General features: G+C 46.3%; 1 protein-coding gene across 4 annotated transcripts in view; it reads right to left on the reverse strand.

The window, feature by feature from the left end:
* COL26A1 (collagen type XXVI alpha 1 chain) overlaps positions 1-17,983 on the reverse strand; it is a 168,089-nt gene that overhangs the window by 53,970 nt on the left and 96,136 nt on the right. For all 4 annotated transcript variants that reach the window (XM_040082619.2, XM_040082621.2, XM_040082620.2 and 1 more), the window contains exon 4: positions 3,237-3,278. In XM_040082619.2, the coding sequence (XP_039938553.1) occupies positions 3,237-3,278 (42 nt within the window). The remainder of the gene's footprint in view (positions 1-3,236; positions 3,279-17,983) is intronic.

The raw sequence follows: 17,983 nt of genomic DNA on the forward strand, positions 1-17,983 counted from the left end.
TGGCACAGAGGTCTCTTCATTCTTGCAATACAAACACAGGCAAGCAGAAGGGTTAATATGCCTGAAAGTTTGTCTGCTTTTTCCACATCAGTTGATCTAATAAAAAAGATTGATTCTCCCCACAAATCTGGCCTCACTTTAACAAATCATTTGATTTGACACAAAGGACTATATTCAGATAGTTTAAATTCCACTTCACTCCCTGAAACTGAAGTTTCTAATGGGCTGAAGCTTCAGAAACAGCCAATAGCAAAGGCCAGGCAGAGACACCCACCTTGGGAAGGGCTGGAAGTGCCAGAGTGCAGCCGGAAGCATCTGCAGATCTCTCTGTACTGCAGTGCTTAGGAGCCCACCAGGAACGCTGCAGTGTGAGAGAAAACACACAGACCTTCCTGTACCTTAAAGAAACACAGCAGCAGCTCACACTTCTGAAAGCCTCTCAGTGGTAAACAGAACACTGTTACTACCTGCCCACCTTGACTGAAGTGACAATCCCAAAGTATTGGGATGCAGATCACCAGGGGGTAGAAAAAGCCCAGAAGCACATCCAAGCAAGACTGTCTCTGCTTTGCCACCTGGCCTCAAACTTCCAAAGGGTTTAGCCCACATCCTAAAATCAGAGTATCATTTGGAAGCTGAATGACTAAAATCAAATGATGGAAGGAAACCTTCAAACATTGGGCAGCAAGAGGAATCCCAGGCCAGACTGCCAGGAAGGAGGATTCCATCCACAGTCAAAAAAATTCCCCTAAAAATCGAACCAACCTATAAATCATAGAAGGATAGAATGGTTTGGGTTGGAAAGGAACTTAAAGATTATCCAGTTCCACTCCCCTGCCATGGCAGGGACACCTTCCACTGTCTCAGGTTGCTCCAAGCCCAGTCCTACCTGGCCTGGGGCACTGCCAGGGATCCAGGGGCAGCCACAGCTGCTCTGGGCACCCTGTGCCAGGGCCTGCCCACCCTCACTGGGAACAGTCTCTTCCTGCCATCTAATCCAAACCTCCCCTCTTTGAGTATAAAACCATTGCCTGCTGTTCTGTCACTACCTGCTTGTATAAAAAGTCTCTCTCCTTCCTTTTTATAAGCCCTGTTTAACCACTGGAATGAGCTCTAAGACCTCCTTGGAGTCTTCTCTTCTCCAGCCTGAACAATCCCAGCTCTCTCAGCCTGTGTTTGTAGGAGAGGAGTTCAGAGCATCCTCAACACCCATCACACCCATCACAAACACCCAGCCCATACTCTCTAACCTGCTGTCACATTAGCAGAGTAACAGCACCACTAGATTTTGCCTGGATGAAACCTTAAAAGGGTGTGAAAGTGCACTGTGGAGTAAAGCTCATTTTAAAATGATTTAATATCCTGCCCCCTCCAAGGGCTGTGGTGTGCAAGGGCAGGACTCTGTGCTCTCTCTGAATACCCAACAGCACAGATGTTGAAAAGGGCATAGCCACCAAGGGAGAAACTGAAGCACAAAGTTCCAGGCCAAGGAAACAAATCACCACTTTATAAAGACAGTCCAGAACTAAGAGTGGTCTGTGCCAGGAGCAATAATAAGGACTGCAGAAAATGTAGATATAATTTCTGCTGACACAGTACTTTCCCATGTGTCCTTGGACATGTCATCAGTTCCTCCACATGGCAGCTCCAGCACGAGGGTCACTGCGGTATGAAGTGCATTTGTGTGCCAGGACATGCCCAAGTTAACAGAGGGGAGTCAGCAACAGCATCCCAAACCAGAGCAGAGAGTAGGAAAGGGAATGAGGACAGAAACAAGAACTGAAGGATCCTTACCCCGCAGAAGGATTGGGGCTGGCTTCCCTAGTCAGACATTGATTTTTTTTTTCCTGATACAGTAGGAATTTCAAGGAAGCTGTTACACACTCCAAATGTCCTCTGGTCTCCTTAGTGAGCACTGGGAATAGTGTTGGGCATCTTCAGGGTCCCACCCAAGGGATGCAGCACTGCAGATTTGACACAGGTCCTTGCCAGGCTGCCCCCTCTGCCCTGCTTGGCTGCTTCCCACTCCTCCAGCTGTGCCTGGGACCCACAGCCAATTCCAGCCTGAACAACCATTCCATGAGGAATCAGCAGCACGCTCTGTGACACCCCTGGGCAGAGCACCCCGAGATGAACTGCAGCTACAGCAAGAAGCACAATTCCATAGAGGCTGGGGCACAACACTGGGGCTTGCCCTAATCTGAGGCTTCACAGGAGTTTCTGGGCTGTGGGACGTGGATTTTTCTGCGGAGTGTGTGCTCAGCAGGGAGAGCAGAGAGCAGAGCAGTGAGAGCTCCTCATGCCCTGTCACACCCCTGCCTTCACACCCCCAGCACCTGGGACAACGCAGCATGTGCTGCTTCAGAGCTGCCACGATTCCCACCTTCCACAAAACCTGCATGTGGCCATCAGGCACAAAGACTCCCATGCAAATTCCTGCTTCTCATTGTTTAACCATCACTGGAGATACATTTCAGAATCTAAAACCTTGGCTGGGCTTTTGCATCTGCCCCAGAGAGCTTTCAAGCCACTTTTTAACATCGGTTTGGAGACACACAGCTCATGCACCAGCAAGCAACAAATCAGCTCTCATTCACTCTCAACCTTTAAAACCAGTTTGTTTTACTCAGAGGAGGGTGTTCCAACACACCCAGACACGAGGAGTCACCAGGCTGCTGGATGCCCATGGCTGAGGAACCTCCCTCCTCATGGGAGAGCCTGCAACTGCAAAAAAGGCCACAGCCTCATTTACACACAGCCTCTGAGTACTCACCTCATCAAGTAACCTCATTCCTGGCTCTTCTCAGCATCCCACCCCAAAAGGTTGATGAGAAGCATGAGCAGGTTGGGGAGAACAGAGGCGAGGGTTTTAATGGCAAGGACAGCACCACAGGTACCCTGGGACAGCCCCAGGAGCCCGGTGTCCTCTCTCAGACAGTGAACCAAGCACAAAGGAGGGCAGGGAGAGCAGGATGGCCCTTCCCAGGTGCTCAGCAGGTACCCCCTGGGCAGCTCCCAGAGAGAAACAGGCCATTCCCAGCTCCCTTCTTCCACATCCTTGAGGGAAACTGAGGCAAAGAGCAGGCAGAGACTCACAGACCCCCCCACACCCCGCCTCCCACAAGCTTCTCCCCAGAAGCAAAGGGCATCCCTGGCTGGCACAGCCCCCCTCCCCCTGGAGTGCAGCCCAGCTGCTCTGGGGCTCTGCTCTGGGGAAGCCCGTGGTGCCCACTTACGGTCCTGGCTGGCAAAGGAGCCGTGCTGGCGGCCAGAGGAACCTGCGGGGGGAGACAAGGAATTATCACTGGGCTCGTGTCAAACCTGCACAGCACTGCCTCGGCAGAGGAAAGCTTCACTCGGCCCCAGGAGCACGATCTGGGGATGGATGGAGGTGCCTCCAGTGCCCCTGTGCCAGCAGCAACCCCGGCACGCCCAGCACACACCACCCTCCCAAAACAGCCCTAAACACCCACCCTGAAACAGCCCTAAAACAGCCCCTGCCTCCTCTGGAGATGGAGCTTCCAAGATATACAACCTCAGCCAAACCTCCTGAAGGGAACAGGCTGCAGCATCCACTCTGGACCAGTGTAAAAGGGGCAGGGGGTGGATCTGGGGTGGGTTTTTGGGATAACGGCAGGCGCTGCTTCCATCACACACGATGGGGGAAAAAATGATCCCAGGTGCAAGCAGGGAGAGCAGCTGCTGTTGTTTTGGCTGAGCCACGGGGAGAAGAATCCAGCACTTTTCCATGTGCGTGTGCTAAAAATGGTGTTTGTGACAAGAAGAGGTGGAATCAAGGTGGGGGGAAGGCCTTTAGCAGTGTGGGCACAGCAACATCTCCTAAAGCTTAGAAAAACAGAGTACACTTCAGAGGGGGTGTCTGTCCCCAGCACTGCCAAAGACAGCTTCTCAGCTGGTTTGGTCACCTTCCCTCTACAGACTTTTTCTGTTTTCAAGTGTAAAGCCAGAGATGATGACTCCAACTGCCTTTATAACCAGTCTGAGGTCTGTGAAAGCCTAATTATTTAAGTCTGCGAACCACAAAGCACTTTCCTCTGGAAGTATATAAGCAAACCAGTATCTGTGTTTTGTGAATAAAAGGGTAATAAAAGGAAAAAGAAAAATGCTAAACAAGCTGTGAAAATAATTGTCATAGTAGGAAAAAACTCCCCTCAGCAGCTGAGGGTGACAGTCTCACTCATGATCAGCACACATAAAACCATCTTGAAGATACTAACTGCAAACAACTGTTACAAGAGTTTACAAGAGCGTGCTTGTTGTGCCAGTGTCTAGAAACATCACATTAAAACCAAGCAAACAAGATCAGATAATTGCTTTGAATGTGGTTTTTGTTAGTTTGGGTTCCTGTATGGTTTTCTGCAAAGGCTTGGGAAGCTGAGCAGCCAACTTGCTCACAGTCCTCCTACTCACCCTCACTGGTGCACTTACACCAGTGCAAATGTGGACAATGTCTGGAGTCCCTCAGGACCCTCACAGAGTCACTAAAGCCCACACACATTTCTTTGGAGGATGATGCTTTAACTTTGCTCCAGCTCTGCTGTGTCACTCAAGCTTTAAAGCACACAAGCAGTGATAATGGGCCAAGGCCAGTCCCACAGTCAGTGTTACCTTCCCCCTAAACCTGTTCTTTGAGGAAAATAAATAGACTTGACTGCTGGTGTCACTCCCAGCAGATGTTTTCATAATGCTGGGCAAATCTGGGACATGTGGATAAACAGAAAACTGCCCAGAATGAACTCCAGCCCTATCTCATTCCCTTTCCCTTAAAGAAATCCTGTCTCAGCAGGACCTGACCCCAAGATCCTCACAGGATTGCCAGCGTGGGGAATCTTTTCAGCTAGTTGAATCCAAGATTTGGGACTCAGCGATGCTCATTCAGCAAGGACACAGTCAATCAGATCCCTGAGGGGATGCTGCCATAAATTCCAACCATGGTTTTTCTCAGATGAGCAACCACAAGCTGCGCTGCACTGCTCACAGCTCTTCTCCCCACACCAGCCTGAGCAGTGGGAGCCAGGCAGCAGCGTCTGCCTCTAGGAGATCCTGCAGGGACAAGGACACGGCCATGCTGCAGCCTCTCCTGCACCCCCAGTGCCAGGGGGCTCCAAGCTGTGCCAGCTCCTGCTGCAAGCCCATCTCTGGCTGCACAGGAGAGGGGGCAGGAGGGGTGTGGGACACATCCTAAGGCAGGGCAGCCTGGCTGGGTCACAGGGTTCAAACATAAAGTTCAAACATAGAAAACATGGCATTTATTGAGTGAGACCTCCCTGCGGCGTGGCCAGCACCACTTTTGCAGCAGGAACCAGGCAGGGGAGTCCCAGCCTCCCACAGAAACCTCCCTCAGATACTCCAGCTCCCCGTCCTGTCAGATGTGACGGGTGTCAAAATCTCTTTCCTCTTTTTATAGGTCTGCCTTAAGAGTGCAGCCAGCCACAGAAACACCCTGCTTCACAGAAAACCAGTCCCACCCACCCTGCTCCCTGCCTTGGCTACAGCAGCCACAGGATTGCAGATTGGGATGCAGCTCCAGCGCCTTCTCCAGCTCCCAGGACAGTCAGCAGGGCAAACTCATCTCCCTCTCATCTCCTTGTCCTCTCCTCTCTTATCCAGGTCAGGCACCAGCACAGCCAAGGCTCTAAGAGCCTAAAATCTGGTTACCCTTGGTCACAACAGCTGCCCTCCAGGCCAGGGAAGGACACATCAGCTGCAAGAGTGCAGAGAAACAGGAACCAAGCTTCACATTTTAACCCCAGATCTGGCAGAAGCCTCCCCTTTGCTCTGCCAGTGCAGCCTGAGGAGCTGCATCAAGGCAGCACACTGATCCTGAGTGAAGGGGAAGAAAATTAATCTTGTCCTTCATGTCTGAGGATTTAACATGTTAAGATCAACCAAGCACATCCTGCATGAGATTTTTGGGAGTGGGTGGTCACAGAAAATGGCAAGTCTGTGGCGCTGGAAGCCCGGCACAACTGCAGAGCGTCCACATTACCTGCAAGCCATAACAAAATGCTCAAAACCACATGGTTTTCACTCGTATCCAAATAATAGAATAATCACTATGCAATAAATATTCTTTCATCGTTCAACCATTACCAGCAACTTCAAACCACCGAGTTCTGCTTCTACTTTGAGAAGCAGAGAAAGATTCCAGTTTAGTCCTTTCCAGATGAAATTAGATAAATGTTTAATGCCTTCTGCAAGATCTGCAGAGTCAACAAAAACACTAAAGGCCAAATCCAGAGGGATCCTGTTAACTAACTCAAGACCCATCTAGAGTTAAACAGCATCCACGGTGAGAACAGAAAGTTTCTCCCTTTGCACAACAGTGTCAGGTCAAGACCAATGACATTAAAAAAAATGTTTACTAGGTCTTTTCTGCAATAGCAACAAGAAAGAAAAAAACTAAATCTCAAGAATTGCAGCAGAAAGGCCAGGCAAAGGTAGAAATGTATTCCACAGCCCTGTGCAGAGAATCCATTTCTGGACATCTGCCTAAAACTCTGCATCCGCCTCGTGCTGGCTCAACCCCCACTGCTCTTGGCAGGTGAGATAGAAAATTGGTTATAAAATGAGCTCTATATTTTATAAGTTTCATAAACATTTTTTTTTGAAAAAAAACTGGAATATGAGGTATTCTCAGAGATTTTGTGCCAGAGAGTAATGTGGTCTAACTTGGAAACAGAGTTACCACCTGCTCATGGCAACTGCTCTTTTAATCTTCATTTCTGTTTTATGAGCTGACCAACACTATTTTATTAGCTGACAATTAGTTTAGGTTGATTTAATTAAGCAAAATTGAGTACAATCCCTCTTTCTCCCAGGGCAAGCGTTCTGCAGGATTAGGGGTATGAGCAACTTGGAACCTGTATCAATAAAGTTAAATCCCAGACCTTTTTGTCAAAAACAATCACATGACTGTCCAGGTAAATATATGTCAGTGGACACAGAGATGTTACAGGTGTTCTAAGAGAAAAAGACGTGTTCTAAGGGAAAAAAAAATGTTCAAAGAGAAAAAGAGATGTCCCAAGAGAAAAAGAGATGTTCTAAGAGGAAAAAGACAGGGGGAAACCAGAGCTGATCGTTTGACACCAACATTTGTGCTTAAGTGTAACTGGTTTGAGCTTCCACCTTTGCTTTTAGAATGAGTGTCTGTGCCTCATGGAGGGACACTGCCAGATAAGAGGGAGAAAGATGAAAATTAACCCAATCTGGAAATAGTAATTGATTATTTTTCAGTGAGAAGATCATGTGCATCTTGAACAGATGCCTCCAAAACTGATGTTGCACAGGAGGCAAGGGTCAGGGCTAGCTCTTTTCTTTTCTGCCAGTGTTTGCTCTCCTGTGAGCAAATGCCCTCTTGCACCAGTGTTTGTGCTGAAGAACCACGTGTCTGCAAAGTACAGCACAGGGCAGCATGGGGTGGATACCTCAGCTCTCACATCTTTGGGTTTGGCTTTGCTTGTTGTTGTAACTGTTTTCTTCTTTGTTTCTTCCCTTGAATATTTTGTGTAACATTTGTAGAGCTCCTGTACCAAGAAGGAATTCCCACCTTCAAACATCTCTAGTTTAGCACCAGCTCAGCCTAACACACAGACAGGAGCTTTAGGTGCGAGTCAGGTATGAGGCTGAGAGGATTTAGCCTTCCTCAGACAGGTTGTACAGATGCTTCTGCTGGGCTCATTTTAAAGAATCAAAGCAATAATTGACCCAAATCAGCAGCCTTTCGAGCACCAGCCTCACCAATGTAAGCTTGAGTGGAATACTCAAGGATGAACTTCCTCCTGTCACAATTTCTTGAGTCCCATCTTGCACCAAGGCAGAACCCAGTGGTTAATTCTATGTGCAGAGCTTGCAGTAGAAGTTGTGGCCACAACTCAGCCCTAGAGCACTGATAAAAATGACTGTAACAGTAGTAGAGGCTCGGGTGCAGTTCAGTGCAGACAATTTTGCAGTCAAATGGCTCTTCTGTAAGATATATGTTGCCTTTGACACTTACTGAGCCTTGAAAAGTGAGCCACCACCATTAGTTATAACTCCCTGGCAAGAAAAGCACTAATAATTCTGACTAATTGTCATGGAAAGCTACCCTGATTGCAAATTTGACAGTTATAAAAATCCAATTTCGGAATTCCAAACAGGCCAGGAACATAATTAGGCTCTACATTTTAACACCCTCTTGATCAATGGTGGGGTAATGGAGACCCTTCCAAGGGCTTTGTTTTGAAATGAATGGCGCCATATTGATGAAACAGCTTGGACCCAAACCAGAAATTAAATTGAAAGTTTAAACAATGCAGCTGTATTTTATCATCCTGTATTGTCAAGCTTTAACGAAAATAGCTCCTAAACAGAGCCACATGTTTTGCCTGTTGCCCAAAAACTGAAGGTGAATTTTAAAACCCTTTCCTAAGCTGCAGGATGCCAAGATTTTTCAGCTAGAAGTTATTATTAGGACACAACAGTATTTCATATAAGCCCTGACAATGGTTTTGTATGGTTTCTGTAAAAGCAACTTCATTTTTCACACCGGAGATGGCTCAGATGAGTGACGCTTCAAAAAAATGGAACCTCTGCTATGGATTTCTTTTTTCCCATGTACATGTGACAAAGGCAAAAATAAAACCACATTTCAATCATCACAACAACCAATACAGGGAGTGTGAGTTGGATTTTTCCCTCATCCTACATATCATTAATGAAAATTGTCAGCTGCCATCGAATCCCTGGACCTGCAGACAGATTTAGTGAGGGTCTAGCAGATATTTGAGTGTCACTGAGAAACCTGCAGGCAGCTCTTTCTTTGAGAGTTATCTCCTGCCTTTACAACATTCCAAGAACCAGATCTTTGATTTTTCTAGCAAATTGGTCACAATACAGGAGACAAAATGTATAATGAGACTTAGTCTTTTTAATATCCAAGGATGGATTTGCACAGATGGAAAATTAGGGAAAAACTCTGGGGTTCGGTTTGTAATCTGTTCAAATAGCCTAGAGGATTTTAGGGGCTGCAACTCATACAAATTAAATGGGATTCTACTGCATTTATTTATTGGGGTATAGTATTGCAGCAAGATGGCAAAACTCAGTTCCACGTTGAGCAAAAATCTGCTGAAAACCAAAGAGCACGTTAAGTTCTACCAGCCAAAAATTGAAGTGTTCAATCTCAGTTTTGAATATCCATAATCCCAGAAACAAGACAAAAAAAAGCTCTGGGACTGTAACCCTCCGGTGGAATAGGTTCAATGGCTCAACCCTCCCATATGCTCCGAGGATGAGGTATTTAAATTGGATCTCTGAGGAAGCTTGCAGAGGGGTGCACAAAACTTTCATCTCAATCCACTGGGGGAAGGAAGGGAGATGAGACATGAGGAGATAAAAAAGCTGAGAACAAAGAGGTCTGTGCAGTGCCTCCAGCCTCCCTCACGCTGGATAAACACGTCTGTCAGAGCCTGAGGTCAGGCTAAAGCCTCTGACAACGGTGCTCTGCAAGTCTGAGTGTCTTTTATCTCCCTGCGCAACTCAGGCTTCCCAAGAGCACCAGGACCAAGCTGTGCAGGAGGTTTTATGGAGTGCCACCCGTTCCCCTCCTGCTGGAAGAGCTGTGAGCTGGGCACCGGGTGCCAGCGCTGACAATCAGCAGCACAGGAAGGGCTGTGGGAGCTGCTGTCCTGCCACAACACCAGGGATCCCCAGCAGCAGCTCCTGTGCCCAGCCCAGCAGGACAGACCACGGGCAGTGCCCTGCTGGAAGGCAGAGCTCCCCTGGGACTGGAATTTAGGCAGTTTCTCCACGAGGAATGGTGCTAACACAGGGACGCAGCAGCCATCCCAAGCTCACTGAGCACCACTAACACCACGTGGTGACACGGCAACCTCTGGTGTTCTTGCCAGGCACGCAAATCAGGCAGGGATGCTCAGCCTCTGGAGATATGCCTCCTTCTCCCTCCTCCAAGGGGAGCCCAGGTGACTGGTGAAAAGGAGACAGGCAGGCAGATGAACTTCAGTGACATAAATGACTTTCTTCACGTTTTAGATCAATGTCTAATAAACATGGATGTGGTACATCCTTTCCTTGCAGATATCAGGGATATGAAGTGTGTTACAGAGGCTGAGTGACACACTCATATCAGAGGTCACACGTGCTCCTTGGGCACACCATGAGAAATGTGTGGTTTTATTCATCTTTTCACCCAACATTTTACTGCACTGCATTCTCAAATGCTGCCTAAATGTCAGGATGAGGAGAAGATTTTTAATGAGGTTACGACTCTCATTCATCTGCCGTGTTCAAAATCTCATGGGCATTTTTATCTCTCTTAGCACACTAACAAGACAGTAAAAAGAGGCGAGATAAACACCAGCTAAACAACTTGGATATTGCAGCCTGGTATGTGAACATGGGCTTCAAAGGAGCACCCAACAGGCAGCCACTGAGGTGGCTGAAGAAGGAGAAGCACCGACCTGTCCTGTGGCAAGTTTTTTCTACAGTCCTTTCATGGCTAATGAACATCCAACAATGCTTGATAAAAACAGTGTCTGCTACTGATCAAGTACTGGTTGCTTTGTATCACACTCGAATCTAACAGGAAGAAATGTCCAAGAAGATGTATTGTCTAAGTTCAATGTTTTATCAAAACCAGATGAGCACACATAGCCCGAGGTGCTGGGCAAAAGCCAAAACACACAAGCAGGAAACTGCAAGCGGGTAAAATGTGACACTTGAATTAAAAGAGAGGTGGTTACCTCTGTGCCAAAAACATTTTTACCATGATGGTACCGTGTATCTGGAACACCTCTGCTTCCCCAAACAGAACACTGTAGCTGCTACAAAGCCTCCCCACGTCGGGCTCTGCTGCGTGGAAATCCCAGCTCAGACCACCTCTGGGTGATGCACTCCAGTACCTTTTCTTTCACACATTCATTTACACAGATGTGCACACACCCAGAGGAAACCTGCTTCCATCACAGCGATTTCTACACTCTGGAATACGACTGAGCAGCTTTCTGAATGATTTCCTTCATGTTATGGCCTTGGCCTTCAGTGAGGAACCTTGCCCAGTGTTCTCCTCAAAGACACGGTGTTATGGTGGAGAACAAGCAAGACAGAACTGCCAGAGGTTTAGCCCTGACTTTCCAATGACCACTCTCCATACCCCTCCACCCATCCTTTGCTCCACTCTCTGCCTGTTTCAGTCTAAGTCCCTCTGGAGTTCACTGAAGCCAGGTTTGGAGTCACTGGGATGTGGAGGTGTGTGTTTAAGCTGGAGTGGACGTGTCTTTTCTGATGTAAAGCCCCAATATGTAATTTCCCAGCTGCCAGCTGCTGAGGAAGCACAGTTCAGTGCTGCTTTCTGAGCCCACCACTAACTCCCAGGACAGCCAACACCAAGGACCAGCCGGCTTGTGGAATCCTGATACCTGTCATATGCACTTAAGCACAGATCCCAAACTCTCTGGGACGAGAACATGAGGGGAACAGAAGGCACTAAACCATCACCAAGCAATGCTTGCACATTTTTTTAATGTGCTAAATCATTGTTTCCAATTTACTTCCAGCAAGGAAAACATAGATGGAGTAGGTTTGCCACATTCCTGGTAAAGCACAATCCACCACTGCCCATTGAAAAAGCTGCAGGGCAACAGGAAATGTCTTAAATGGCCCCAAATTCCTCACTCCCCAACGCCATCCCAGTGGTATCCCTCTATCCCCGTGAAACCTGGCTACACTTTACACCATGAAAATTAGTAGCAGAAGAGGCATTCTAGCCCCTGGATATTTTATGTTTTCTGTCCAGCCAAGTCCATGAAAAAGGCACTGCCACAGATGCAATGGCCACAGTTCCCTCACTAACGTCTCCCTCCTCCTCCATTGCTGAAAAGTAACATAACTGCTGGAAAGAACTGCAAAATAGTTTTTAGGGTTCATTAAAATATTTCAAAAAGTCACTTTGATTTAAAAACCCACCTTAATAAAGCCATATTTATAGTTTCTTTCCACAGTCTTCATCCATTTATACAGCTGCAGTTCCTCTAGAAGACAGTTCAAAGAAATGCAGCTCCAGGCACCCGGTCAGAGCCTAAAAATCTACTGCTGAGTTGCCCAAGGTTTTACTAATAAAATTTGTCTTCAGTGATATAAATTGAAAAGTCAAAGCAGCAACCTGCTCACAATCTACTGCAGAGGGGTTCTCAACCTGCAGCTCAATTCCATGAAAAACAGTGTTCCACATGACTTATGATTGCTGGAGAGAGATAAGGAAAGAAACAGAGTAAGTAGGTGTTGAAACTTCTCAGAAATAAATCCTGGGGTATTTTCACCTGCTCACAGAAACAGGCACTTCATTTCTGATCTGAGATCAGAGCAGCCACTTGATGACTTCTAGAACAGGCCACCTGCTTTCACAGCCTCTACAAAAGGACATTCTCCCAGTTCAGGCTCCACATGTTCTCCACAAAAGCCCTGTTTTCCCAATGAAAAGATATTTCAATTCCTTCTCCCTGAGGTCCAAGATACCCCAAGCAGAGGCACCAACTGCAGGAGCACAACACATCAAAAGTTGTCCTCAAGGTGCTGCCAGATTAGCTCATCTGAAAAAACACTACAAATAAATCTCCTACCAGTGCCTGGGTACAGCCTTACTGCTCCACCCAGTAAGACAGAGGTCAGAATTCCAGACTAGGAACAGGGTATGAACTCATCTAAGAACCAAAAGCAACAAGAGTTTTATGCTGCACAAGAATTGCACAATATCAAAACTAGGATAGTATCAAAAGGGGCATAGAAAGCCTAAAAGGTATTTGTTTTCCTACATTGCTGCCCTTCAGCTGTAGCATCTACAAACGCAGCGTTTCTTTAGAGTCTCCATTACTCCCATGCAAAAAAAAAGGGAATGTTTAAGGCTGCAGAAGCTGCCACCTGACAGGTCCTGCTGGAGCGGTGAGTTTGTTCCATGCCCACAGAGGGCTCTGCTCTGAGTTGTCTCTCAGTGTTCCTGCAGCATTGCTGTTAAATGAGAGCACTATTTAACTTGCAAACTCAATTAAGCAAGTGTGGGGTTATGTTTGCTTTTTTGTAAAAAAAAAAAAAAAAAGAAAAAAACCCCATAAGCTTATTGAAGAGTCAACAGATAACAAATAGGACAAGAGTCAAGCATGTTATCAGTGAGTGGGGACAACCAAATCATTTTGAGCTGGAGATGTAAGATGTTGACTGAGAAAGGCAGGACCTGGGCTGCACAGTGACTGCCTGTAAGACCAGCAAGGTTAATGAGAACAGCAGGACAGGGATATCTCCAACAGCCAGATTCTACATCCTAAAATTCTTTCATTTCAGTTACTATGAAATTCCAGTGCTTCCCTGATAACATCTAGAAGGCAAATGTTACCACAGCACAATCTCCGAGGAAGCAAATTTCAAAATTGAAATGACCTCTGAAATATTTGCCTCCGTCACTTTTGCCAAGAAACTTGGGGCAGTTTTCATCTTTCATCTTTGCTGATTCTCAGCTTTTAACAAACAGCAAGCATTAGGTTATTATTAGTAGCAATATCTTAAATTAGTTCCCAAGAATCCATTTACCCTTTGGTACTGAAGGAATTTCAAAGGAAAAAATTATTTAAAAAAAAATAAACAAACACAAAACCCCCCCCCCAAACCCTACCACTCAGAAATTCAGCTTAGCTAGCATGCCTGGATTCAATCTATAGCTCCTCAGAAATCATAAGCCACTGGAAGATTAACTGAAAACCATGGGATGGGAATGCATCTGGAATTCTCGTTGTGCATGGTAGATGACATGATTTTAAACTCTGAAGCTTGGTTGATATTTCAGGTGGTGAAATACCTGCTCAGCCACCTCCTGCCCATGTTTGATGGGCTCCACTCACATCAGCCTCGAGCAGGACACCGTGTCCTCAGCTCTCACCCCCTCACGGGGTAGGTAGGAGGATCCTTTACCCCAATACCAACGCTGTCCATACTTTTCCAAGAAGAAGGCACCCTTCCTGCTACATTCTCTGGACAAAAAAAAAAATATTACTGACAGGGTTACAGCTCCCTGGGGACACAGACAATTGCTTTCTTATTTCACACCCCCTGGATATATGCATCTAACTCCAGATGTCCATGGAATATTTCGTTCTATAGCAGGCTACCAATTTCCCTCACCGTTTTTCAATTAACGAGTGATTACGATTAGCACCGGCCAAGACATGGGCGGTTGTGAGCACGCTGAGTTTCAGAAGGAGAGCTCCACCATAAAGTCACACGTCACACGAGACCGTTGACAGGAACTTTGAAAACAGCCATTATTCAGGAGGTTTTTGTGAAGACCTTCCCCCCACACAAACCAAGACAACCTCAGGGTCAGACAAACCACGAAACGCTGCTCAGGCCGCGCCTGCTCCGCTCGCAGGACGTGACGCCTCCCTCCCCCAGATAACTTGGCCTTGCCTGTGCTAATCCAGCTGTTTCATTTTGTGAACCGGAGTCTGACTGCACAGGCAAGAGAGCCACGAGTTGAGATTCGCCGGCGCACAGGGGGATTTTCTCTGATAATCCCACTCGTCCTTACGGAAGCTTGATGTGCGAACGATGAGCCGCTAATATCCCCCGGGAGAGCCCAGCCTCAGACTCTACCAGCCATTCAGGGGCTGATCCTCCAAACATGATTAAGTGCCTCAGCTAGAGGGAACTGCTTTTTCTTTCTTCCCTTTTAATGAATGGCTCGGAGTTCAGAACACGGGGAAGAGAAAAAGTGTCTGAAAATGGTCAACGGTGCATCAAAAGGAACTGGAAACTTCATCTTGAGTGCCTTCAGGCTCCTTACATCCTACAACCAAATTTATATCCTCTCTCTTGTATCTTAAGCAGAAAGGCTAAGGGGAAAAGGTCACACTAATCTCAGAGAACTGAGGATCTCCTGGTCTGGACAAAACCACACTAAAGGCCAGCGAATATTTTGACATGTCAAAGTGGAACCATGTCATTTTATACCAGGCAGAAACCACCCCTTCCACCAGCAGCTCAACAAACAAGTCTCCCCTTGTGAGCATGTAATGTTTTATATTAACTGAGTTAATGATGTCATGGCCAGTAACTCCTCCCTTCTGACTTTCACTTATTTCCCTGTGTTTTTCACAGGACATAAATTGCAAGTTCTGATAACCAGCAGTGGTAAACTGTGTGGAGCTTTCCCCTGTTCCTTCCCCTTCTCACTTTATTCTCTTCCCATAATCAGTTTTAGTTACATGAAAAAGTTCTACTGATTGTGAAATGCAAAATGCCTATCAATCAACTCCCTGCAGAGGTTAAGCACTGTAAGCTGCCAGTGCCTGCAGCTCTGTTTGCCTTGGGACACTCCTGCGTGGGCAGCTTCTGTCCCACAGCTTTGCCCACAACCTTTTGAGACATGCAGGGCTGACAGTTTGCAGCACAAAGTTCAGAGCAAGGAGCACTCTGATGAGGGCTCTGATACAAAGAATGTGAAAGATCAAGCAGAAAACCTGCTTTCAAATTTTTTTAGCTGGTGTTGAAGGACAAATCTCAGTAAAGTTGAGACGAGAGGCAACCAAGAGCTCAACTTCTGTAAAAAGTCACCAGTTATGTCACTCTGGCTCAGCTCTCAGTAAAACATCCAGCTCCAAGGAGCAAGTTGCTTGAATTTCTCTCTCATGGCTTACATTAATTAAGTACTACTTAATGCAATATGATGTTTTCGTCATTGTATTCTAAAAGAAAGTCAAGCAAGACTGAAACTGTTCTCATGGCAAAGTTACTTGGCTGCACTACATCTACAGATGTCATCACACAGATTTCACATGTGGGTCATTCTATCTGCGCAAATCGGGACGAACTGCAGCGGAGTCAGCAGAATTCCGCTGCCATGTGAGATGAGAAATGGGGCTGCTGCCTCCATCCCTCAGCCATCCTGGAACACCGGAATGTGCCACGGAGGAGGCACTTCCTAAGAGGAGAAGAGGTGAGAGGGAAAAGCAGTGTAAGAGCGTGGAGTAGTTCACATTTCTGGAGTTTGGACTCATTGCCCACTTGCCTGAGCTACAGAATGAGTTACAGGAGTCACTTCAGACAGATTGTGACATGATGGATTTGGAGAGGGTTTTTCTCCCACACTTTGACCGTATGAAGGTGAAAAGGAGTCAGAGCAATGGTGTGGCCTCTTCCAGCCTCACCAGCATCTGCTGGTTTTCCCTCCTGTGCTTTCCTCCTTTTTCTAGCTAAAGAGTCTACAGCACGTAGCGTAATTCCTGTTACAGGAGGAGAAGTTAATGCTGAATCTGGAGAAGCCAGGGAAGTATCAAGAGATTTCCAACAGCTGACGGCTGCTCTGGAGGAAAATCCAGCTGCTCCTTTCCATGCAGTGACCTGTTAAAGTTGGAACAGCAAATTTCCAAACCAGTCTGTAGCCATGCCTGGAACAATGAAGCATAAATAAATTAAATTCTTATCTCGGAAAAGCTTATGAGTGTCTCACTCTGTATGCAAGCTTTTCAGGAAATGGGGAAGAGGGAGAAAACCTTCCAAAATTTTTGCACTGAAATAATTTATACTTTTAGCAGTCCGAGAAAGGGAAAAACGGATAAGAGAACAGCAACTTTTTTGTGGGGTGGAACAAGCAACGCTGTCTAGAGGAGAGCAGGAAAAGTTGTTTTAGATTCTGGCACTCGCTCCTCATTAAAGGCGGTGGGAATTCGACCGCACACACGTACAGCTGAGACTGGCACAGGCTTTCTGCTGGATTCCCCCACAGAAAACTCCCCTGAAGGGTAACTGGTTCTGCTGATAGCAGCACACAGCCAGCACGTGTGGCCTCAAAACGACACGTGCACAAAGTAATGCCAGATCCAGCCCCAAAAACTTGTATTCCCACCAGCCAAGGGATGAGGCCAGCAGGAAACAGACAGTGACCAGCAGTGCCCTATTAAAAGGATAAAAAGGATGAAAAGGATCCTATTGAAAAGGATACAACCTATAAATGAGTGTTAACACGTGGAAGGTCTTTCACACAATTCCACACCCTGCATGGACACTGACCAGCGGCAGCAGCTCCGACACTTTGCCCCACTGGTTATGGAAAGGGAACATTCAAGAAGACTCTCAGTGACATCAGGCAGCTCCACTTGTCAGGAAAAGAGCACAAAATAGCAAACACCTGAATTAAAACCTTCAAGAGCTACTGAAAATTGCCTGTAATGACTGTTGGAAAGGGATCCTCTTGCTGACCAGAGCAAACCCAAGCCCAGCCTGCTGCTGTTCCCTGGGGATTAATTGTACCACGTGAAAACAGTGCAGGGTGTGTAGATAAAGAGCAGTCATGACATGAAACAAATGTCTCTTCAATTCAGTCATTTCCCACAGGGAGCAAAAGTTAACCACAAATCCTAAAGACCAGGCAACTGCATTTAAAAGTAATGATGCAAACCATTCTTGAAAATTATTTGCCTGTCCTTAGATTTTGACATTAAGACTATTATTTCAGTTTGACCTTTATGTCACCTAAGATAGAACAAAATAATCCTCACTAGCATAAAACAATACTGCTGGAGATACTTGTACATGTATTTTATGGTTTTATGAAAATATTTCTCCCAAGAACACTGTTAAATATCTAGTGCTTTCTTAACTAATCAGGGGTTCTCAGCAAAAAGAAAGACCAAAACTTCCAATCTGAAATTCTTAGTTTTGGACTAAGTTTTCACATGAAAACTACAAAGACTTCGGTCAGGGGAAAAAACAAAGGCAATTAAGTAACTTTTTAACTTAGACTAAATGTCAGCTCTCTCCCCTAAAAACGTCAAAGGCAAATGTTCAAACATCCTCCCTAACGCTAATTTTATTAATACTGTCAGCAATTCTCAGTATCTCAATCTAAGACAGTGAGTCAGGCAGCAAATCAATCCAATTGCCAAATCTCCAGAGGGAAAGAAACAACAGAGGAAGAAGG

This window comes from Hirundo rustica, chromosome 19, assembly GCF_015227805.2.
Source record: "Hirundo rustica isolate bHirRus1 chromosome 19, bHirRus1.pri.v3, whole genome shotgun sequence".
In the NCBI taxonomy this organism is placed as follows: domain Eukaryota; kingdom Metazoa; phylum Chordata; class Aves; order Passeriformes; family Hirundinidae; genus Hirundo; species Hirundo rustica.